General features: G+C 36.7%; 1 protein-coding gene, 4 non-coding genes and 1 pseudogene across 15 annotated transcripts; 5 read left to right on the plus strand and 1 right to left on the minus strand.

Annotated features, from left to right (window-relative positions):
* Positions 1–238: 238 nt before the first annotated feature.
* LOC131646719 (uncharacterized) lies at positions 239–4,880 on the plus strand. 11 transcript variants are annotated; one of them, XR_009297606.1, is made up of 6 exons: positions 239–372; positions 472–572; positions 678–746; positions 1,080–1,158; positions 2,152–2,262; positions 2,906–4,872. XR_009297606.1 is itself a non-coding variant. In XM_058916689.1 (5 exons), exons 1-4 carry the CDS (start codon positions 405–407, stop codon positions 2,117–2,119), a joined length of 483 nt encoding a protein of 160 aa, XP_058772672.1. In that variant the 5' UTR covers positions 381–404; the 3' UTR covers positions 2,120–2,262; positions 2,424–4,880. The 11 variants fall into 11 exon arrangements, 4 of the variants coding, with proteins under 4 accessions (XP_058772672.1, XP_058772671.1, XP_058772673.1 ...); XR_009297603.1 differs by having other exon boundaries at positions 845–2,262; positions 2,906–4,875; XR_009297605.1 differs by having other exon boundaries at positions 678–1,158; positions 1,953–2,262; positions 2,906–4,874.
* Positions 1,644–1,759, plus strand: LOC131654240 (U5 spliceosomal RNA). The gene has a single exon (XR_009299285.1). It is a non-coding gene; the product is annotated as a U5 spliceosomal RNA (small nuclear RNA).
* On the plus strand, positions 3,209–3,324 carry LOC131654242 (U5 spliceosomal RNA). Its single transcript, XR_009299287.1, has one exon. It is a non-coding gene; the product is annotated as a U5 spliceosomal RNA (small nuclear RNA).
* LOC131654229 (U4 spliceosomal RNA) lies at positions 4,305–4,443 on the plus strand (annotated as a pseudogene).
* A 370-nt stretch (positions 4,881–5,250) lies between the features above and the next one.
* LOC131654209 (U1 spliceosomal RNA) lies at positions 5,251–5,411 on the plus strand. The gene has a single exon (XR_009299258.1). It is a non-coding gene; the product is annotated as a U1 spliceosomal RNA (small nuclear RNA).
* A 17,839-nt stretch (positions 5,412–23,250) lies between these two features.
* Positions 23,251–23,411, minus strand: LOC131654210 (U1 spliceosomal RNA). Its single transcript, XR_009299259.1, has one exon. It is a non-coding gene; the product is annotated as a U1 spliceosomal RNA (small nuclear RNA).
* Between the last annotated feature and the right edge of the window lie 13 nt (positions 23,412–23,424).

A 23,424-nucleotide genomic window follows, 5' to 3' on the forward strand; every position in this document is an offset into this window, starting at 1 on the left:
AGCTCTAGTTGTGAGGGCTATTAGTTTTCCTCTGCCCTCCTTATAAACTATATTTTTCTTGATAAAAGAAAAATAATACACGTTTAAAAAGAATTTAATTAAGAAATTATACCAGTAAATAGAAAATAAATAACTCATAGTAAATTAATATGAATAATAAACCTATCAAATTTAAAAAGTTTATTAAATTAATCTCTCTTAGCTTCTTTCTTTCTTTCACACTCGCCTATACTAGTATTCTTTTTGGCGGAAAAACGTGTCACACTGTTAAAGCGGTATCACCACGAACTGAAGTAAAGCCCTTCACCAAACAAAGCGGCATCTCCCAAACTGAAAAAAAAGCCCCAAAAACCGGAAGAAGAAAAAAAAAAGGTAAAAAAGCACTTAATCATTTCGTTTTTCTAATGAAATTTGTAGTGCATTATGTTTTTGACATGGAGCATGAATCTCTTTGCTATGTTTCTGAACAAGAAAACCGATCAAGTTATTTATGGAGAGGGAATGGACTTAGGGTCCCTTTTAACATGCACAGTTTTTACAAACAACGCTCTGGTCTTTGGGAAGCAAACAAAGTAAGCAATAGTTACTTTCTTATAAAATCAACTTTTTTTCTTCTGTTTGGTTTGCTAGGTTTGTGATAAAAATTTGTACTTGATGATTTGATGGGTTTTGTTAAGGTTTGTGAGATGGAAGCAAAGGACACTAACAGCAAGAATCTTTCATATTCTCCCTCGGAAGCAATCAAGGTAAGCACTACAATGCCACTCTTTTTTTTTTTTGTGGGTCAGTGGGTGTGTTTTGTCATAAAAACTTGTACTTGATATTCTATGTTTGTTGCAAAAAGAGGTTTTTTTGGAGTCTGTCGTGGGACCATCTCTGTCGGGAGAACCAACCGACAACGACCATCTTCGGCTGAAGATGATGCCCACAACACGGAGATCATCCTGGCCATTAATCACACGCTTCATGATTCATCGCCCAGACTTATGTTTTTGTAATATAGAACAGATCATGTTCAAGTAATATCATTGTGTTTTATGTAAAAAAAATGGTTCTAATAAGTCTTGTAATCCTTCCAGATTTTGTTACCAATCAAAGCAGCTCTGGTGGTGTTACCGTTTCAACAAGCTAGGGCCCACTTTGAGCTTTTCATGGTTGGTAAGATTTTAAAGCTTCCCACAAAAGCTGTAACTTTTTATACTCTAAATGAAATCTGATGTTTGGCTCTAGTATATACCCTATATGCTTAAACAAAATATAGTGTTCTTTTGTTGCAAGTTGAGTTCTTATTCCATGTTGTTTCATCTTCTATATCCGCGTTGAAATTCAATTGTTGCTAGATTGGATTTTTAGTTATTAAATTTAGTGAAGCCAGCCAATGTCTTTGTGCTGATTGCTGTCATCACAACAATATATGTTTTGGGTCAAGATCAAACTAATCTGTCCCTGTTATTTTCATGTCAATGTTGGATCTTATAAAGGTGTTAGTTTAGCTTTGGGTCAGGATTTATGTAGTGTCAGCTTATCCTTCACGATTCTATCAGCGCTGTCTTTGTTCCAAAGACTTTCCAGTGACAGGCTTTAGATGTTTATTCATTGTAGAGGTCAAGTAAGTATGTAACTAAAGTTCCACATCGTTACGGAGCCGTGTGATGATGACATAGCGAACTATTCTTTCGCCTTTTACTAAAGAATACCGTGTCAGCGTCACATTTAGCGGTATACGCTAGTTTTTGGAAGAGTCCTCAATTTGAGGGCTCTGCAAATTTAGTTAAAATTTGTGTCTGAGATATGTTGTGTAGAAGTCTCTTTCTGAGGCAACATATGCTCTTCCTTTTTATGTGTTGGACTTGAGCATTGGTATTAATCCTTAGTATTTATCTACAGTAAGATTTTTAATTTGTTTCTTAGTTATCTACTTTAACTCAATTACTTCATGTAAGCCGCTGCAGTGGGAAATTACGTTCCAGTGGGAATTGAAAGCCGCTGCTGCAGTGGGAAATTACGGTCCAGTTGGAACTTACACTCTAATAAGAACTCATATGCAACTGATGTTATATTTAGTCACAGATTGGAAAACATATTAAACTCATCATTGCAAAATTTGCAAAAGATATGACATTAAACTCATCATTGCAAAATTTGCAAAAGATATGACAGGTGTTGCATTATCAAGCTCCCCTTATCAGAGAACATATAATAGCAAGAAGAATCTGTTGCCAATTTTGTTACCGAAACCAAGTTGAAACTAAACAATGGCAGGTATAAAACATCAATTAAGATAATAGAGTCAATGAGATGCACTTTCATTAAAGAATTCTGCCATGGCCTATTATATGTTGAAAACATGTCTTAAGTAGAGCATATGTGGTCGTCAGTAGCACCATTATATAAAATTCTTAAATCTAATTTTCCGTTTGCAGAACAATACGAAACAGATTGATACCTTGTGTGGAGGTCAGTGTACAAGCCTGACTCACACCGTGTGAGGCAACATTTGCTCTTTCTTTAATTGTGTTGAGCTTAAGGGTTGCTATTAATCCTCAGTATTCCTCTACAGTAATATTTTCAATTTGTTTCTACTTCAACACAATTACTTCATGTAGAATTACTTCCAAGTTTGTCACATTATGAACACATCTTGGAATTTTCTCTACTTCTCTCAAAGAGACCGACCTTTAATGTCATCTAAACTATTTTGCCTCTCATCTTTAATGCATGTTGTTAAAGAAACTATAAGTGAAATATGATGTTTGGCAGTAGCTCAGTTTGATATATGTTAAGCCTTGCTGTGCAATGAAGAGTACTATAGTTTTTCATTGGTGTTTTTGAATGAAATATGTTAAGGCTAACTGTTTACAGTGCATGCATAAGACTAAGGTAAATCCTCTTTTGTCATCTACAGGATTCTTTGGTATGCTATAGCCATGGTAGTTTTTGATCATGCAAATGGTGAGGTTTGTAAAGATTTACTTAAAACAAAAGATGGAACAGATCATTGGCTCATATATAGCTCTTGTTTTGAAAGGTGAATCTGCTATTTTTTGTGTTGAAATTCAATTGTGCTAGATTGTGATACTTTATTAGTATTTAAAGATAGGGGCCAAGTGAGTGGGTGTCAGGCTGAAGTCCCACATCTTCTACTTCATAAAAGAAACTATACTGCTTACATATAAATTGAAAGGACCTCTATCTCAGTCATTTACGGAGCCGTGTGATGATGACATAGCGAACTATTCTTTCGCCTTTTACTAAAGAATACCGTGTCAGCGTCACATTTAGCGGCATACGCTAGTTTTTGGAAGAGTCCTCAATTTGAGGGCTCTGCAAATTTAGTTAAAGTTTTTTGTATGTTTACTTAACATTGAAGGCCCTGCAAGTTAAAGTTTGGTCTTTATTTATTTTCTTAGTTTGAAGTTTGGTCTTTATTTATTTTCTTAGTTTGACTATTTATAACATATTGGAATTAGATTACGGATTAACTATTGATATAGAAATATGTGATTGGTTCATCTTCAAAAATGTATCCTTTCAAATCCTAAGTGTTTGATCTCCATGACCCAAGAAAGACTCTTCACCACCCACAAAAGGTTGATCAGGGATTAGTTAGTGGATTGAGAAAAGAAACAACGAAACTGCTTTGATATCTTGTGTAGAGGGCTGATTTAAGCTTTGCTATTAAAGTATTAATCCTTAATATTCCTCTACAATGAGATTTGTAATTTGTTTCTGAGTTATTTACTTCAACACAATTACTTCCAGTACTAATAGATTTATTTTTACAAACCACAATATTATGTAATTTAATAATGGAGTGTACATCACAAGGAGTTCAAGAAAGTATCAAATTACTGTAGTATCCTCTCAAATTTAAGACAGATATTTTGTTAAGCAAGGACATATGCTCCTATTTTGTGGTCTTTTTACCCTCCTCTAAATCCTGTATTGAATGACAAATTGCAAACATAACCAAACTCACACCATCTAATATCCCATATGAACCCACTTGTCATTTTGTGGCTGGATTAGAAGGAAGTAAATTTCATGAACTTTGGTACTGGGTTCGTGACTGGGCCATTTACTACTATAATGTTATTTTCTTGTCTTAGTTTTTGAACAAGTTAGATCTCTTTCTCTCAACTTTATTCTTTGTGGTTTAATATTTGCTTGTCTTAGTTGTTTAAGGAAAAGAAGGATGAGTAGATGGACTTTGCAGCAAAATTTCTAAGTCCCACACTGCTAATGAGAGAAATTAGATGAATTTGAAGTTATATATAAAAGGAAGTTTATTTCATATTTTAACTATCTTTGCGCTTGGGGCAATGACGCAGCTAGTGAGGTTCTAACCGAGGCGCGTCTATTGCTGGTTGAAAACTATTTCCAAACCCCCTAATAGGCTTGGGTTCAACTCAAGCCTTTGAGAATTTCTGGAAGGGGACTCCCTTAGGGGTAAAGTCCTGCAAATTTAGTTCAATTTATATTTAATCTAGGAAGATCTCTTGTATCATTAATTCTCTAGTATTCACAGTTTGCCCAAATTCTAATGTTTTATTATTACCTATCATTGATTCTCTAATTTTCACAATTTGCCCAAATTCTAATGTTTAATTATTACATAAGATATAACTTGGTACTGGTGTTTTATATTGTTACTTAACATTACAATAGTAAAATAGCCCAGGTGCCAAACCTTGAAACAAAAGTTAAGATTGTCAGTTTTTGAATCAAAATAAAGATCCACATGATATGTAAGGTTTGATCTTAGTTAAATAACTGTTCTAAAACATAGGAAGGTTTGATCTTAGTTAAATAACTGTTCTAAAACATAGGAAGGTTTGATCTTAGTTAAATAACTGTTCTAAAAACAGGAAGAGGAAAAATGAGGAGATCATGGAACAAAAGATTGCATACCGTCAATTATGAGATTCTATGACTACAATCAATATATTGCAATGTGATTTGGTGTATAACATGTTGATCCATTAAGTGAATATAGACTATAAATACAACTCCAACACTAAGTTTGGGGAACAAATAAGTCATAGTTTAGATTATTATTATTATTATTATTATTATTATTATTATTATTATCTTTCACAAAAAGAATGATGAGAGACACTTTAATGGTTCTTTTTCCTTTTCCTCTTAAGAATAAATTAGTGTTATGCTATCTGAGACCCACATCGGAAATGTCTGAATGAATAGTATGCAACATGAGGTATAAAATAGAAGTGTGTGACACAATGCAACATACTTACCTGGATGGGGTCAATGGGTGATCAAGAAGGCCCATGGCCTAGGCAAGTGACCTCCATTGCACTTAGGAGGGGTGCTAGCCTAAGGTCTACCCAAGTGGTGGAGCCTACATCATAATTTGTTGCTGTGGGGGCTTGCGTTCGCGCAGCCCCCTCCCAATTGAGTTTCAAAGTTAAGTTTTTGTTTTGAAATATAAGAATATGGTCTCATGGTCCTTTCAAGTATTTCTCTTTGTTATCTACATCGTTTTTTCAATCAACAAGTGGAGATTTCCAGACTTGCAATGGTAACTCTTTGGATATTCTATGTTGGTGTTGAGTTGCAAATTGGGGACTTTGAAATCGTGCAAAGTATGTCAAAGAAGACTACTTGATGAAAATTGTAAGTTATATAAATAAAAATGTCATCAAATTGATGAAAATTTTGAAGAAAAATTATGTGTTGCATCTATGCTTTTATAAAGCCTTGCTAGATAAGTGCAAGATTGATAGATGAGTGCAAGATACTTACTGTTAGGGAAAATATCCGTTGGAAGCTATTTTCCCAACCACTTATGTTTTGGTAAGAAAATTCCTATGCAATTTTATTTCTCTGCCTTTTGAAGAAAAATTATGTGTTGCATCTACGCTTTATAAAGCCCTGCTAGATAAGTGCAAGATTGATAGATGAGATACTTACTGTTAGGGAAAATATCCGTTGGAAGCTATTTTCCCTACCACTTATGTTTTGGTAAGAAAATTCCTATGCAATTTATCAATGGTAACATGTTCCATGGAAAGAAACTGAACATAGTGGTTTCAAAAGGAAAGTTTAGACCAAATAACATAACCTTAGCACATTTTCATATTCTCTTGAGAAATTAAACAACAAACTTATCATCATATTCTCTTGAGAAATTAAACAACAAACTTTTAAGGGTTAAATATGTCGAGAGTTCATTAAATATCCTATAGTTCAATTTTAGCCTAAAATAATTCTTTCAAATACTGGATCTTTTCCGTTCATAATTTTGATCTCTTCTATTAACTACCTCTAATAGGAGTTGACGTGGAGGGACAACGGACAGATTTTGACACTTAGGCGGATAAATAATGGGCCTTGTTGGATTTTACTTGAATAAATATTTATTTTCTTATCATTTTTCTTAAATGTCATCTTCTCCAAATCATGACATAATCTAAGTGTTCTTCCCCCAAATTTTCTGCAAAAGTGCGTGCATAATTCAAAATAGTCGAGCCAAATATTTGCTTCATCTCAACTCCTCACCTTAATAATTTGAGTCAAATGTGTTTCAATGTCTTCGCGAACGAAACCTTTGTCCATGTATACCCTTGACATATTTATCACTTGATTCATTAGAGTGATCAACATCCTCATCACATTTTTTCCTTTATTTTATTTCTTATCCTATCCATAAATGTTGTCTCACATGTAGATGGTATGATCTTAGTGAATATTTCAACTTCACAATTATTTTTTCCAACAAAAATCAAACTCTGAGTCCATCCATCCCCTTGATTAAACCATATGTTTCAAAATAGGATCGAAAATCAGGATCTTGTCTAATATATGCATACAATTTTCCACCCTTGTACCTTAACTTAAGTTCTTTTAGGAAACAACCTTAGGTGATGTTTACCCAGATTTTTGGTAAATAACGCTAGTCTCTTATTAAATGTTACAAACAAGATCAACCAGAGAATCTTAGAACTAGTTGTGCTATGTTTGGTTTAAATGTAATGTTAACTCGTATTTAATGCATAAAGGATAAAACTTGAAAAAGGTGTAATTGCACAGAATTCAAGGGAAAGTGACAGAAAATGATAAAAGACAATAAAAATGCAGAAAGCAGTAAGAATTTAAAGGGATTAAAAGAAAATCATTGCATAATAATGTAAAATGGTACGCATACGTACATTTCATAAAGTTACACTCGTTTCTCACTAATTTGCACAGAGATTGAGTATTCTTTTGTAAATGTAAAATGCGGACCCCTAATTCTATGAACAAAGCAGTTTATATAGATTTATAAATAATAACTACCCTAACGGTCGACTAATAATCAGCCAACACGTGTCTCGACCATGCAATCCCCGTCCATTGATCTTCCACGTGTCCCAGAGAAACAACCGTCTGATCTTATTCATTCGCTATCGACTCATGGCATCACATGTTTGAACTAAACCAAAACCTCTAAGTCTTTTCCTTCGACCTCTTTTATATAAATCGTTATTTCGACTTTTTGTCGAGCAACTTCGACGAAAATTCCTTTTCGACTATAATAAAACTCCACTTTCCTAAATCCTTTCTTTGGATACTTTTAAGGTGTGATAGTGATCCAAAAATTCTAGTCAAAATCTTTGAGGTAACAAATTTCCCCCTCAAAAGGCCAATTTCGACTATATTGAGGAGAATTTTAGCGTTTTGAATTCAACTAGATTTCGAATTTTATACTAACTCTTAAACGCCATAATTATATTACGATTCCCAAGGCAATCATCATTACCTATTCCCTAGGTTATTGGGCTCTTAACTGCCACCATTACTTATTTTCAGTTTCCAAAGCATTTGCCATCATTTGAACTTCACACGTTCTTTTTTGCCAACGCACTGAGCAGTAACTCTTGGTAAACCCATCCCTACTATAAAAGCAACTCTTCACTTTTATTCTCTTTTTCACTTTTGCGTTACATCAATCTTTGCTACAAAACCTTCTTCTTACTCGTTTTCTTCTTCAACATTCTCTTAAAACAAAACCCATTTCTCAAGTTCCTAAAACTCTCTGTCTATAACTATGGCTGCTTCACTGTGTATGACACCAGTGCTAACCCCCTATCTACCATTATCTCTCTTGAAGAGGAAGAACAAGGGTTACAATTTACTCCTCAACCTGCAACAGACGATGCCAAACTCACCATTTGGAAAAACCAAATGCTGATCCCTTTTTAAGCTTCTGATAAACTTCTGGCATTCTCAGGGCCATGTCCGGATCATCGTTCTCATCCTAAAAAGGTGCAAACATTTTTTCCTTCTTTCTCAGCCACCAGGCCCATTACTTTTGAGAAGAACCGTCAACTAGACCTGAAGTTCATGGATCCTTCCATGAGGGTTTTCCGTTCGACTCCACCACCAGGTAACAAAGACTTTATGGCTTGGCTCGACAAGGTTCAAGCAAAGAAACAACAAAGTGGGAAGAATTGGGGATTTTAGACGCCATCCAACTGTCGAGGACTGCTCACAAAATCAATTCCAGCATGCTGCTTGCCTCCTTCTTCTTCTGGGAAGGTTCGACTAATACTTTCCATTTCCCTTGTGGAATGATGACTGCTACACTTTTCGACATAGCAACTACCCCAGGGCTTTCGCCTTTAGGGGAAGTATTCGACCCTACAATTCCGACGGAAATGGAATTCAACTTCAACAACACCACCATCACCAAATACATCATGGATCACCATGTTAAAAACTCCACTGAAGTTTCTGACGAAGAGCACATGGCCTTCTTGACCTACTGGCAGTCGCACTATCTATTTTTCCCTGGATCTCTCCAGATAGCCAAAGCTTACATCCCCATGTTCATGAAGGTCGAAAGATCTCCATAGGTAAGCTTTTATTAGCCTATATTTATCAAAACTTAGGCTTAGCTTCTTTAAGACTGAAATACCTCCATGAAACTCCAAAACAACTCTCCCTATCAGGCCCTTACTAGCTACTGCAACACTGGCTTAATGCCACTTTTGAGTCACACATTGGTTTCACCATATCACCAGCCATTATGGAAGTCATGCACGACCGACGCGTCGAAGGCATCAAGCTTGCTTTGCAGACTCCCCAATGTGAGTCTAATAAGACGAACTTTATGAGGTTCATTAAACTATTCTCAGAATGTAAGGCCTTCCTTTCGTCCATGGCTCCTTTCTCCAATATGTGCTTTGGACCTAGTTGGTTTAGGGCCATCTTTCCAGGCAAAACCCCAACAACACATGCTCACCTTAATGTTATTTGGGTGGCATTTTTAACTCCAACTCTTTGGTCATACCGAATCAAATCCACTGGAAAATGTAACGGGTTCACCGGTTATCAACCTAACTTGGTGTCTCGACTATTTGGCCTCAGCCAAATGTTACCCAAAAGTTTATACACCCATGAAACTGACATTTGTTGGTCGAGAAGACTATTCACCTCTCGAAACCATGTCGATTGTTTAAAGTTCCATAATAAACAATTTCTGGAACTTCCCAAGTTCACTTTTCAAACCTCCTACTTGACAACCTAAGAATTTGAGGACTGGTGGAGTCAATACTACCAGCTATTTGATGTCCCCTTCTTCGTCAAGAAGCTGAACGCTGCCTTTGATGTTGTGGAAGATCGACTAAGCATAAGTAAGTCCTTTATAATCTTGACCTTTCATTTATGCAAGGGACCTTTTTAACTTTCAGCATTTTCAGGTCTTGCAGGCGACGATCCAGCTGTCGAAGTCGAAGGTCCTGTGACTAGACAGGTACCGCTATCTTAGTGTATGATTGCCTTTAGCTTTTATCCTGAATTTAACTTAACTCATTTTTCTCAGGGTCGAAAGCGTCTGGGTAGCTCAAACACACCACCATCATCAAAAAACTAAAAACAAATACTGTGAGAAAGGTAATTCATTTTTGTTCATCCTATTCGACTCTTAAGAAAACTTTATATGATATCATGCATGTAACCTTGTTTCTTAGTTAATTGTGAGTGATGACTCTGAAGAAACTACTTCACCGAAAGATGACGAAGGTTAAATCTTTTCTCGACCTTCTGCTCCGACTCCATCAAAGAAGAAAAACAACTCACCAAAAAACAACCTTCTCCCAAGAATGTTGTGGATAAACACCCGGAAGCATCATCATCAAAAACCCAAATTGAGGTAAAGTTTTATTCCTGCTTTATCTTTTCTCAACTTAAGTTATCTTTCTAATAAGGTGTCGAATTCTTACTTGCAGAAGCCCTTGATAATTTTGGATTCTATCGATGAGATCCCCAAAAATACAGAGGCAACTGTCGAACCAAACCCAAAAACTACTAATCTCCCTAGTCCACAGAGGACAGATGCTTTTGGGAGTGTTGTTGATTCGACCAATACCCCTCCTGGTCAACCTCAAAAATCCAACATTGTCACTCCTCCAACTCAAAAACATCCTGAGAAGACTCACATGACTTCCACCAATGACAAACAATCAGCTCCTTCTCTAGTTCATAAAGAAAATAATCCTCAACCTTTTGTCGAGACAAGCATTCCTATAGTGGAACCCCAAATCAACTCAAATTCGTGATTGAAGATAACAACTCTAACAGCTCTCTTGATCAATCAGAAATCCTTAATCTGAAGAAGACTAACCCTTCAGATGCCTTGTTACACTTGCAAAAGCTTAGGGAGACTTATCTTATAGAGAAAACTTCTACGCTGTCGAGGACTCTAGAAGATGAGATTGAAGTTCCCATTGTGTCTCTAATTTGTCAACTTCGTGACCATCTCCATGAACCTGACTTCCTACTGGTCCTTGAAGAATCAGATCCTCATCACATTTTTTTCCTTTATTTTCTTTCTTACCCTATCCATAAATGTTGTCTCATCTGTAGATGGTATGAGCTTAGTGAATATTTCAACTTCACAATTATTTTTTCAACAAAAACAAATAATTCAGTTGCATCTCCGTCATCTCTAAAGGATTTTAAATCTTCTTTTAAACTAGTGTTTGCATCACATTTTCACATCCTCGACATCAAACTCTGAGATTTCCCCTTGATTAAACCATATGTTTCAAAATAGGATCGAAAATCAATATCTTGTCTAATATATGCATACAATTTTCCACCCTTGTACCTTAACTTAAGTTCTTTTAGGAAACAACCTTAGGTGCTGTTTACCCAGATTTTTGGTAAACAACGCTAGTCTCTTATTAAAGGTTACGAACGAGATCAACTAGAGAATATCATAACTAATTGTGCTATGTTTGGTTTAAATGTAATGTTGACTCGTATTTAATGCATAAAGGATAAAACTTGAAAAAGGTGTAATTACACATAATTGAAAGGAAAGTGACAGAAAATGATAAAAGGCAATAAAAAGTGCAGAAAGCAGTAAGAATTTAAAGGGATTAAAAGGAAATCATTGCATAATAATGTAAACTGGTACGCATACTTACATTTTAGAAAGTTACACTCGTTTCTCACTAATTTGCACAGAGATTGAGTATTCTTTTGTAAACGTAAAATGCGGACCCCTAATTCTATGAACAAAGCAGTTTATATAGATTTACAAACAATAACTATGCTAACGATCGACTAATAATCAACCAACACGTGTCTCGACCATGCAATCCCCGTCCATTGATCTTCCACGTGTCCCAGAGAAACAACCGTCTGATCTTATCCATCCGTTATCGACTCATGGCATCACATGTTCGAACTAAACCAAAACCTCTAAGTCTATTCCTTCGACCTCTTTTATATAAATCATTATTTCGACTTTCTGTTGAGCAGCATTGACGAAAATCCCTTTTCGACTATAATAAAACTCCACTTTCCTAAATCCTTTCTTTGGATACTTTTAGGGTGTGACAGTGATCCAAAAATTCTAGTCGAAATCTTTGAGGTATATTGGGACTTAGTCCAATCCAGGGGGTCTACCACAAGGGACGGGATACTTCCCTCAGGCGTCGCCTTCGTTGAACACAAGTCCATGCTGTCGATAAGGCAACAAATGGACGAAAGTAATCATGATATGGTAAATGCTTTAACTCAGCAAATTGGGACTATTTTTACTCCCATGATAAATAATACCAATCAAAGTTACGAATTATTGGCCGGTCAGATGGCCAAAATAGCAGATTTATTTGGAACCCCACAAGTTCCACCTAGACCTACCCCACAGACGTCGAATGTAAGGATTGTCGAAATACCAGAAAATCGGCCGATACCAGAAAACCAGAGCCAAGTCCCACATATGGACTAAGAGGAACATATTGATCAAACAAATCCTAGGGTGGTCCAGCGTCATCAAGATGCAGACCAAATACTTAGACATGTCCAACAAAATGAATATTTAGGGCATAATAATATCTCAAATGTGATCGAACAAATTTTGGTCCAAAATGGTCTTAACATAGGACTCCATAGGCCAAATTTTGCATCTCCTTTGTCAGAATATGTTCGACAAACTGAGTTACCTAGGGATTGGAAAGTACCAAAATTTACTAAGTTTGCAGGTGAGATTGGTGAGTCGACGGTGGAACACGTTGCTAGGTTTCAAACTGAAGCAGGCGATATATCCAATAATGAGAACTTGAAAATGAAATATTTTCCAAGTTCTGTGACAAAATACGCCTTTACTTGGTTCACCACTCTGCCACCACATTCTTTACATTCTTGAAATCAATTAGAAAAATTATTTCATGAGCAGTTTTACATGGGCCAGTCGAAAATTAGCCTCAAAGAACTGTCGAGTGTAAGACGAAAAGTGGATGAGCCAATTGACGAATATCTAAATCGTTTTAGATTATTGAAAGCACGATGTTTTTATACAAGTCCCTGAGCACGATTTAGTTGAAATGGATGCTGAAGGTCTAGATTATCCTATTAGGAAAAAGTTAGACACACAATACCTTAGGGATATGGCACAACTAGTGGATAGGGTTTGCCAAGTCGAGCGTTTGAAAGCTGAGAAGGCAAGAGCAAATAAATATCACAGAAAAGAAAAAGTTGCGTATATCGCAGCTGATGAAACTGACTCTGATGTCGATAGTATTATTGACGAGAGTGAGGTTAATGTGGCAGAATTAAAGCTTGGACCTCCTTATGTGTGTAAATTACTCAAACCTTCAAACGGGAAAAATCCCGTAGAAAATAATAAGAATGAAAAATTTGTCAACAAAACATATACATTCGACATTACTAAATGTGACGAAATTTTCGACCTGTTAGTATCTGATGGTCAAATAATAGTGCCCCTAGAATTAAAAAACCCTCCTTTGGAACAAAAGAAAAAAAGGGGGATTTTTGTAAATTTCATAATTTCTTGGGTCATAAAACATCTCAATGTGTACTTTTCAGGAATTTGGTGCAAAAGGCTTTAAATGAAGGCATGCTGCAATTTGGAGACAAACCAAAGTCGTCGATGCAGGTGGACGTTGATCCATTGTTGGTCGGAGAAGCCGATTATGGTCGAAGCTACTGAGGGTTTTGACGGAGGAAAAAGTTTTGCTACTGGTGGAAAAGTGTTGAGTCTGATTTATCCCTGGCCTAGTGAAAGTTTGTTGAAGTTCCTGAAGAGGTGTCGCCAAAATAACTCTCAAGTAGGTCTCTGCCCTAGGTGTGATGTTGTGTATGACGTGGATGCTGCCAAGAAAATAAGGTTTGATCCTCGTCGTAATGAAGTTTACAGGAAAAAGTTTGAGAGACTTAAGACTTTTCGTCCTCCTTCTGATGTACCTCAAGAAAAATGGTTGAAACCTGTTAACTTTCGCGACGGAAAGCGTCCAGAATGGAGAGTACAAGATTCTGGTGCAAGTGCTGAGGGTTCTAAGAGTGGTAGTAGGCCGAAAAGACATGATTATGTGTCTCCAAATTATAAGAGAAAAAATCCTATGTCAAGAACACAGTGGAGACGTTATCAGAGGAACCAAAAGTCCAAGATAGAAAACTTGACTCCAGTTCAGGGAAAGTTTGATAGGTATCAGCCAAAACCCTATTATAGGAAGTTGACTGAGGAGCAGACGAGGGTGGCAAATGAGCGGTTGTCGACAGTTGTTGTTCTGGGTAAGAAAAATGTTCCTGATGAACTCCAAGGAATAATGCTGAGAAAGAACCTGAGTATACCCACGGGTCAGATGAGGTACTAGATGATGATAATTTCGATGTTGAGTCGGATGAGTTGCAGATCGACTGTGGCATTGCTTCTGTGCTTCCTGTGGAATATGATATAATTTTGGAAGTTTTAGTAAATGGTGATGATTGCGTTCAAGATAAAGTGGCGGATGAAAAGCCTGTTTGTTATTATGTGATGGGAAATGGTGTGGTTGAAGAACAAAAAGTTGTGTTTGAGAAGCCAGGCCATGGGATGATGTATCACCTTAAGCCATTATTCATAAGGGCTAAGGTTGATGGTGTCCCAATAAATAAAGTATTTGTCGATGATGGGGCTGCGGTGAATATTCTTTACTTCATAAGTTAGGTAAATCTGACAAGGATTTGAGGCCACACATTATGATCCTTTCTAATTATGAAGGAAAGACTAGTTGTATACTTGGAGTGATACAAGTAGATTTGGCTGTTGGTTCGACTACTAGGCCAATAATCTTTATGGTAATTGCTTCTCAGGCTAACTTCAAACTGTTGTCAGGTCGAGAGTGGATACATGGAGTGTCGAGGCTGATCAAAGCTATTATAAAGCTGATGTGAATAAAGTCAGTCAGAAGCATTTTGACCAGTATTTGGCCAATGTAGTTCCTTGTTATAAAGCATAAGAGGTCTACTCTTCAGACGAAAGTGTGTCTAAGTATTTAAATTTGGACCCCAATTATGGTTTCATATGGAACAAAGAAGATCCAAATGAGCCATTAAATGAAGAAAATCCACCCTCGGGGTGGACAGTAGTCGACAGTAATGACTGTTGAGCCAACGTATTTGGCTCGAATTTTGGCCTATTTGGCCGAAAATAAATTGAAAACGGCTTTAGAGGTCGAGTTGGAGCAAGAGATGGCTTTAGAAGTCGTTGTCAAAAACATTGAAGGTGGCTCACTTAGCCAGAAAAAAGATTCACAAGAAAGGTTCGACTGCATCTATGAAGACGAACCATTAGGATTTGAAAAGGATCCGAATAGCCTGGTTCAGAGAATGCAAGCTCAAGACCCCCTTGAGGATGTGCCTAAGCAAAATTTAGATGCCCAGGAGCCCTAGGTACTTATGAATGGGTAGTTATGTCCTTTGGTCTTAAGAATGCGGGGGCTACGTATCAAAGAACTATGAATTCTTTATTTCATGATTTTATTGAAAATTTCATGCAAGTTTATATTGACGATATAGTTGTGAAATCTTCCTCAGAAAATGGTCATTTAGACCATCTTCGACAATCCTTTGAAAGGATGAGGAAATATGGTTTAAAAATGAATCCTTTGAAGTGTGATTTTGGTGTTCATGCAGGTGATTTTCTTGGTTTCGTGGTACACAAAAAAGGAATCGAGATTAATCAAAATAAAAAAGCCATATTGGAGCTAAAAGCGCCAACAACAAAAAAGTAGCTTCAATATTTATTAGGAAAAATCAACTTCTTGAGGAGATTCATATCAAATCTAAGTGGCAAGACGAAGATATTCTCACTACTACTCAAACTCAATAAGAATAGTGAATTCCGTTGGGAGGAGGCACATCAACAGGCGTTCGATCAAATCAAAGATTACTTAGTAAAGCGTCCCATACTATTACCACCCAGCAGAAACAAATGTATGAAGTTGTATATAGCTGTGTGCCTGCGTCGGACTTGACAATAGGGAGTATGCTATCCCAAGAAGATGATAGTGGTGTTGAAAGAGTCATATATTATCTTAGTCAAGTTTTAGTTGATGCAGAGACTAGATATAGTGATATAGAAAAGTTATGTCTATGTTTGTATGTTTCACGTACTAAATTAAAGCAATATATAAAGCCAGTTGATGTGTATGTTTCGTCTCATTATGATGTCATCAAACATATGTTATCCAAACCAATTTTGCATAGTCGAATTGGGAAATGGGCCTAAGCATTGACTGAGTTTTCTTTGACATATGTCCCTTTGAAAGCTATGAAAGGACAAATTGTTGCTGATTTTATAATCGATCATGGTATAGTTAATGTGCCACTTAATATGGCCGAAACACGTCCTTGACGTTTGTACTTTGATGGTTCTAGCCACAAAGACGGCGCATGGGTTGGAGTTTTAATAATTTCTCCCCAAGGAATTCCAACGACTTTCAAGCGTCGATGGAGTAAGTCTTGTTCAAATAATAAAGTCGAATATGAAGCTTTAATCACTGGTTTAAAGGCCTTAATAGATTTGGGGGCAATCCAAGTTGAGATCAGAGGTGATTCTGAATTAGTAATAAGGCAAATTAAGAAAGAATATAAGTGTATTAAGGAACATTTAATTACTTATTATGCTTTGGTAACTAGGTTGTTATAAAATTTCGACTATGCCAATATAGCACATGTCCCTCGTGTTGAAAGATGCAAGAATTTACAAGTATGGATACCTGAGACTATTACGACCGATCAGGGATCAGTTTTTACTGGTCGAAAGATACAAGAATTTGCATTTGAAACCGAATTTAAGTTATTGACATCAATGCCATATTATGCTCAGGCTAATGGCCAAGTCGAAGCTGCTAATAAAGTCATTATAAATTTAATTAAGAATCATGTCGGAAGAAAACCCAAAAATTGGCATCAGACTCTCGATCAAATTTTATGGGCACGTAGAACTTCCCCAAAGGAAGCTACAAACACTATGCCTTTTGGTCTAACTTATGGGCATGATGTTGTATTACCCGTGGAAATATATTTACAATCGACAAGCAAAAACAAGTTGATATTCCATCAGACCATTATTGGAATATGATGATTGATGAATTAGACGATTTAGATGAAGAGAGGTTAACAGCTCTTGATATATTAGTCAGGTAAAAACAAGGAGTGGCTAAAGCCTATAACAAAAGGGTAAAGGCAAAAGTGTTTGCAGTAAATGATTACGTGTGGAAAGTAATTTTGCCTATGGATCAAAAAGATAAGTCATTGGGAAAATGGTCACCAAATTGGGAGGGACCATTTAGAATATTGTGAATATTTACAAACAATGCTTACGAGATCAAAGAGTTAGCTTCAAACCGTCAAATTTTGAAAGTAAATGGAAAGTATTTGAAAAAATACAAGCCTATACTTCAGGAAATTGACATAGCAAGAACATAAGCAAAATAATATTAGTTAATGGCCAGAAGGCCAGGAAGTACAAAAAGGTGTTGTTTAAAACACCAGATACATCAAAAGATAGTTATCATTCTAAAAAGCTGGAAATCTATTCTTAAAGTCAATCAACTTAGGCTTTTCAAAAGAAAGCTTGGACTCAAGTCGAGCTAACCCAGTCTTGAGATCTTGAATATTTTCTTATAGCTCAAGGGCTCTTTCGCCATGATCGATTCCTTTTTAAGCCTCTTGTATGATGGCTTCAGAGGAAATAAGTCCTTCAATATGGGCCAGAGCAGTCTTTTCTTTCTCAAGTTCGGCTAATTTCTTGTTAAGCTCGACGATTTGGGCTTGATAGTTAAAAATCTTGCTTGATCGTTGTCTCTTTGTCACAGAACTGTTGAACTTTATCTTGAAGTTCTTTGACCTTTTTAGCAAAAGCAGCACTGAAGTCCCATTCTCTATTCATTTCAAGAACTTTTTTCTTCGTTTGAAGGTCAATGTTCCTTCTCATAATTAAATCTCGCCAAAGTTGGTCGAAATAGGCCTCGAAGTCGAAGAAATATTAGGCGATTGGTGCAGGAAGTGACACCTTGATGATTTGGTCAAGCATTTTCTGTATTTCTCCGCCAAGAGAATCTGATTCTTCAAGGACCAGTAGGAAGTCAGGTTCATGGAGATGGTCACGAAGTTGACAAATTAGAGACACAATGGGAACTTCAATCTCATCTTCTAGAGTCCTCGACAGCGTAGAAGTTTTCTCTATAAGAGAAGTCTCCCTAAGCTTTTGCAAGTGTAACAAGGCATCTGAAGGGTTAGTCTTCTTCAGATTCAGGATTTCTGATTGATCAACAGAGTTGTTAGAGTTGTTATCTTCAATCACGAATTTGAGTTGATTTGGGGTTCCATTATAGGAATGCTTGTCTCGACAAAAGGTTGAGGATTATTTTCTTTATGACCTAGAGAAGGAGCTGATTGTTTGTCATTGGTGGAAGTCATGTGAGTCTTCTCAGGATGTTTTTGAGTTGGAGGAGTGACAATGTTGGATTTTTGAGGTTGACCAGGAGGGGTATTGGTCGAATCAGCAGCACTCTCAAAACCATCTGTCCTCTGTGGACTAGGGAGATTAGTAATTTTTGGGTTTGGTTCGACAGTTGCCTCTGTATTTTTGGGGATCTCATCGATAGAATCCAAAATTATCAGGGGCTTCTGCAAGTAAGAATTCGACACCTTATTAGAAAGATAACTTAAGTTGAGAAAAGATAAAGCAGGAATAAAACTTTACCTCAATTTGGGTATTTGATGATGATGCTTCCGGGTGTTTATCCACAACATTCTTGGGAGAAGGTTGTTTTTTGGTGAGTTGTTTTTCTTCTTTGATGGAGTCGGAGCAGAAGGTCGAGAAAAGATTTAACCTTCGTCATCTTTCGGTGAAGTAGTTTCTTCAGAGTCATCACTCACAATTAACTAAGAAACAAGGTTACATGCATGATATTATATAAAGTTTTCTTAAGAGTCGAATAGGATGAACAAAAATGAATTACCTTTCTCACAGTATTTGTTTTTAGTTTTTTGATGATGGTGGTGTGTTTGAGCTACCCAGACGCTTTCGACCCTGAGAAAAATGAGTTAAGTTAAATTCAGGATAAAAGCTAAAGGCAATCATACACTAAGATAGCGGTACCTGTCTAGTCGCAGGACCTTCGACTTCGACAGCTGGATCGTCGCCTGCAAGACCTGAAAATGCTGAAAGTTAAAAAGGTCCCTTGCATAAATGAAAGGTCAAGATTATAAAGGACTTACTTATGCTTAGTCGATCTTCCACAATATCAAAGGCAGCATTCAGCTTCTTGACGAAGAAGGGGACATCAAATAGCTGGTAGTATTGACTCCACCAGTCCTCAAATTCTTAGGTTGTCAAGTAGGAGGTTTGAAAAGTGAACTTGGGAAGTTCCAGAAATTGTTTATTATGGAACTTTAAACAATCGACATGGTTTCGAGAGGTGAATAGTCTTCTCGACCAACAAATGTCAGTTTCATGGGTGTATAAACTTTTGGGTAACATTTGGCTGAGGCCAAATAGTCGAGACACCAAGTTAGGTTGATAACCGGTGAACCCGTTACATTTTCCAGTGGATTTGATTCGGTATGACCAAAGAGTTGGAGTTAAAAATGCCACCCAAATAACATTCAGGTGAGCATGTGTTGTTGGGGTTTTGCCTGGAAAGATGGCCCTAAACCAACTAGGTCCAAAGCACCTATTGGAGAAAGGAGCCATGGACGAAAGGAAGGCCTTACATTCTGAGAATAGTTTAATGAACCTCATAAAGTTCGTCTTATTAGACTCACATTGGGGAGTCTGCAAAGCAAGCTTGATGCCTTCGACGCGTCGGTCGTGCATGACTTCCATAATGGCTGGTGATATGGTGAAACCAATGTGTGACTCAAAAGTGGCATTAAGCCAGTGTTGCAGTAGCTAGTAAGGGCCTGATAGGGAGAGTTGTTTTGGAGTTTCATGGAGGTATTTCAATCTTAAAGAAGCTAAGCCTAAGTTTTGATAAATATAGGCTAATAAAAGCTTACCTATGGAGATCTTTCGACCTTCATGAACATGGGGATGTAAGCTTTGGCTATCTGGAGAGATCCAGGGAAAAATAGATAGTGCGACTGCCAGTAGGTCAAGAAGGCCATGTGCTCTTCGTCAGAAACTTCAGTGGAGTTTTTAACATGGTGATCCATGATGTATTTGGTGATGGTGGTGTTGTTGAAGTTGAATTCCATTTCCGTCGGAATTGTAGGGTCGAATACTTCCCCTAAAGGCGAAAGCCCTGGGGTAGTTGCTATGTCGAAAAGTGTAGGAGTCATCATTCCACAAGGGAAATGGAAAGTATTAGTCGAACCTTCCCAGAAGAAGAAGAAGGCAAACAGCATGCTGGAATTGATTTTGTGAGCAGTCCTCGACAGTTGGATGGCGTCTAAAATCCCCAATTCTTCCCACTTTGTTGTTTCTTTGCTTGAACCTTGTCGAGCCAAGCCATAAAGTCTTTGTTACCTGGTGGTGGAGTCGAACGGAAAACCCTCATGGCAGGATCCATGAACTTCAGGTCTAGTTGACGGTTCTTCTCAAAAGTAATGGGCCTGGTGGCTGAGAAAGAAGGAAAAAACGTTTGCACCTTTTTAGGATGAGAACGATGATCCGGACATGGCCCTGAGAATGCCAGAAGTTTATCAGAAGCTTAAAAAGGGATCAGCATTTGGTTTTTCCAAATGGTGAGTTTGGCATCGTCTGTTGCAGGTTGAGGAGTAAATTGTAACCCTTGTTCTTCCTCTTCAAGAGAGATAATGGTAGATAGGGGGTTAGCACTGGTGTCATACACAGTGAAGCAGCCATAGTTATAGACAGAGAGTTTTAGGAACTTGAGAAATGGGTTTTGTTTTAAGAGAATGTTGAAGAAGAAAACGAGTAAGAAGAAGGTTTTGTAGCAAAGATTGATGTAACGCAAAAGTGAAAAAGAGAATAAAAGTGAAGAGTTGCTTTTATAGTAGGGATGGGTTTACCAAGAGTTACTGCTCAGTGCGTTGGCAAAAAAGAACGTGTGAAGTTCAAATGATGGCAAATGCTTTGGAAACTGAAAATAAGTAATGGTGGCAGTTAAGAGCCCAATAACCTAGGGAATAGGTAATGATGATTGCCTTGGGAATCGTAATATAATTATGGCGTTTAAGAGTTAGTATAAAATTCGAAATCTAGTTGAATTCAAAACGCTAAAATTCTCCTCAATATAGTCGAAATTGGCCTTTTGAGGGGGAAATTTGTTACCTCAAAGATTTTGACTAGAATTTTTGGATCACTATCACACCTTAAAAGTATCCAAAGAAAGGATTTAGGAAAGTGGAGTTTTATTATAGTCGAAAAGGAATTTTCGTCGAAGTTGCTCGACAAAAAGTCGAAATAACGATTTATATAAAAGAGGTCGAAGGAAAAGACTTAGAGGTTTTGGTTTAGTTCAAACATGTGATGCCATGAGTCGATAGCGAATGAATAAGATCAGACGGTTGTTTCTCTGGGACACGTGGAAGATCAATGGACGGGGATTGCATGGTCGAGACACGTGTTGGCTGATTATTAGTCGACCGTTAGGGTAGTTATTATTTATAAATCTATATAAACTGCTTTGTTCATAGAATTAGGGGTCCGCATTTTACATTTACAAAAGAATACTCAATCTCTGTGCAAATTAGTGAGAAACGAGTGTAACTTTATGAAATGTACGTATGCGTACCATTTTACATTATTATGCAATGATTTTCTTTTAATCCCTTTAAATTCTTACTGCTTTCTGCATTTTTATTGTCTTTTATCATTTTCTGTCACTTTCCCTTGAATTCTGTGCAATTACACCTTTTTCAAGTTTTATCCTTTATGCATTAAATACGAGTTAACATTACATTTAAACCAAACATAGCACAACTAGTTCTAAGATTCTCTGGTTGATCTTGTTTGTAACATTTAATAAGAGACTAGCGTTATTTACCAAAAATCTGGGTAAACATCACCTAAGGTTGTTTCCTAAAAGAACTTAAGTTAAGGTACAAGGGTGGAAAATTGTATGCATATATTAGACAAGATCCTGATTTTCGATCCTATTTTGAAACATATGGTTTAATCAAGGGGATGGATGGACTCAGAGTTTGATTTTTGTTGGAAAAAATAATTGTGAAGTTGAAATATTCACTAAGATCATACCATCTACATGTGAGACAACATTTATGGATAGGATAAGAAATAAAATAAAGGAAAAAATGTGATGAGGATGTTGATCACTCTAATGAATCAAGTGATAAATATGTCAAGGGTATACATGGACAAAGGTTTCGTTCGCGAAGACATTGAAACACATTTGACTCAAATTATTAAGGTGAGGAGTTGAGATGAAGCAAATATTTGGCTCGACTATTTTGAATTATGCACGCACTTTTGCAGAAAATTTGGGGGAAGAACACTTAGATTATGTCATGATTTGGAGAAGATGACATTTAAGAAAAATGATAAGAAAATAAATATTTATTCAAGTAAAATCCAACAAGGCCCATTATTTATCCGCCTAAGTGTCAAAATCTGTCCGTTGTCCCTCCACGTCAACTCCTATTAGAGGTAGTTAATAGAAGAGATCAAAATTATGAACGGAAAAGATCCAGTATTTGAAAGAATTATTTTAGGCTAAAATTGAACTATAGGATATTTAATGAACTCTCGACATATTTAACCCTTAAAAGTTTGTTGTTTAATTTCTCAAGAGAATATGATGATAAGTTTGTTGTTTAATTTCTCAAGAGAATATGAAAATGTGCTAAGGTTATGTTATTTGGTCTAAACTTTCCTTTTGAAACCACTATGTTCAGTTTCTTTCCATGGAACATGTTACCATTGATAAATTGCATAGGAATTTTCTTACCAAAACATAAGTGGTAGGGAAAATAGCTTCCAACGGATATTTTCCCTAACAGTAAGTATCTCATCTATCAATCTTGCACTTATCTAGCAGGGCTTTATAAAGCGTAGATGCAACACATAATTTTTCTTCAAAAGGCAGAGAAATAAAATTGCATAGGAATTTTCTTACCAAAACATAAGTGGTTGGGAAAATAGCTTCCAACGGATATTTTCCCTAACAGTAAGTATCTTGCACTCATCTATCAATCTTGCACTTATCTAGCAAGGCTTTATAAAAGCATAGATGCAACACATAATTTTTCTTCAAAATTTTCATCAATTTGATGACATTTTTATTTATATAACTTACAATTTTCATCAAGTAGTCTTCTTTGACATACTTTGCACGATTTCAAAGTCCCCAATTTGCAACTCAACACCAACATAGAATATCCAAAGAGTTACCATTGCAAGTCTGGAAATCTCCACTTGTTGATTGAAAAAACGATGTAGATAACAAAGAGAAATACTTGAAAGGACCATGAGACCATATTCTTATATTTCAAAACAAAAACTTAACTTTGAAACTCAATTGGGAGGGGGCTGCGCGAACGCAAGCCCCCACAGCAACAAATTATGATGTAGGCTCCACCACTTGGGTAGACCTTAGGCTAGCACCCCTCCTAAGTGCAATGGAGGTCACTTGCCTAGGCCATGGGCCTTCTTGATCACCCATTGACCCCATCCAGGTAAGTATGTTGCATTGTGTC

The sequence above is a fragment of the Vicia villosa genome, linkage group LG2, assembly GCF_029867415.1.
Source record: "Vicia villosa cultivar HV-30 ecotype Madison, WI linkage group LG2, Vvil1.0, whole genome shotgun sequence".
NCBI classification, from domain to species: domain Eukaryota; kingdom Viridiplantae; phylum Streptophyta; class Magnoliopsida; order Fabales; family Fabaceae; genus Vicia; species Vicia villosa.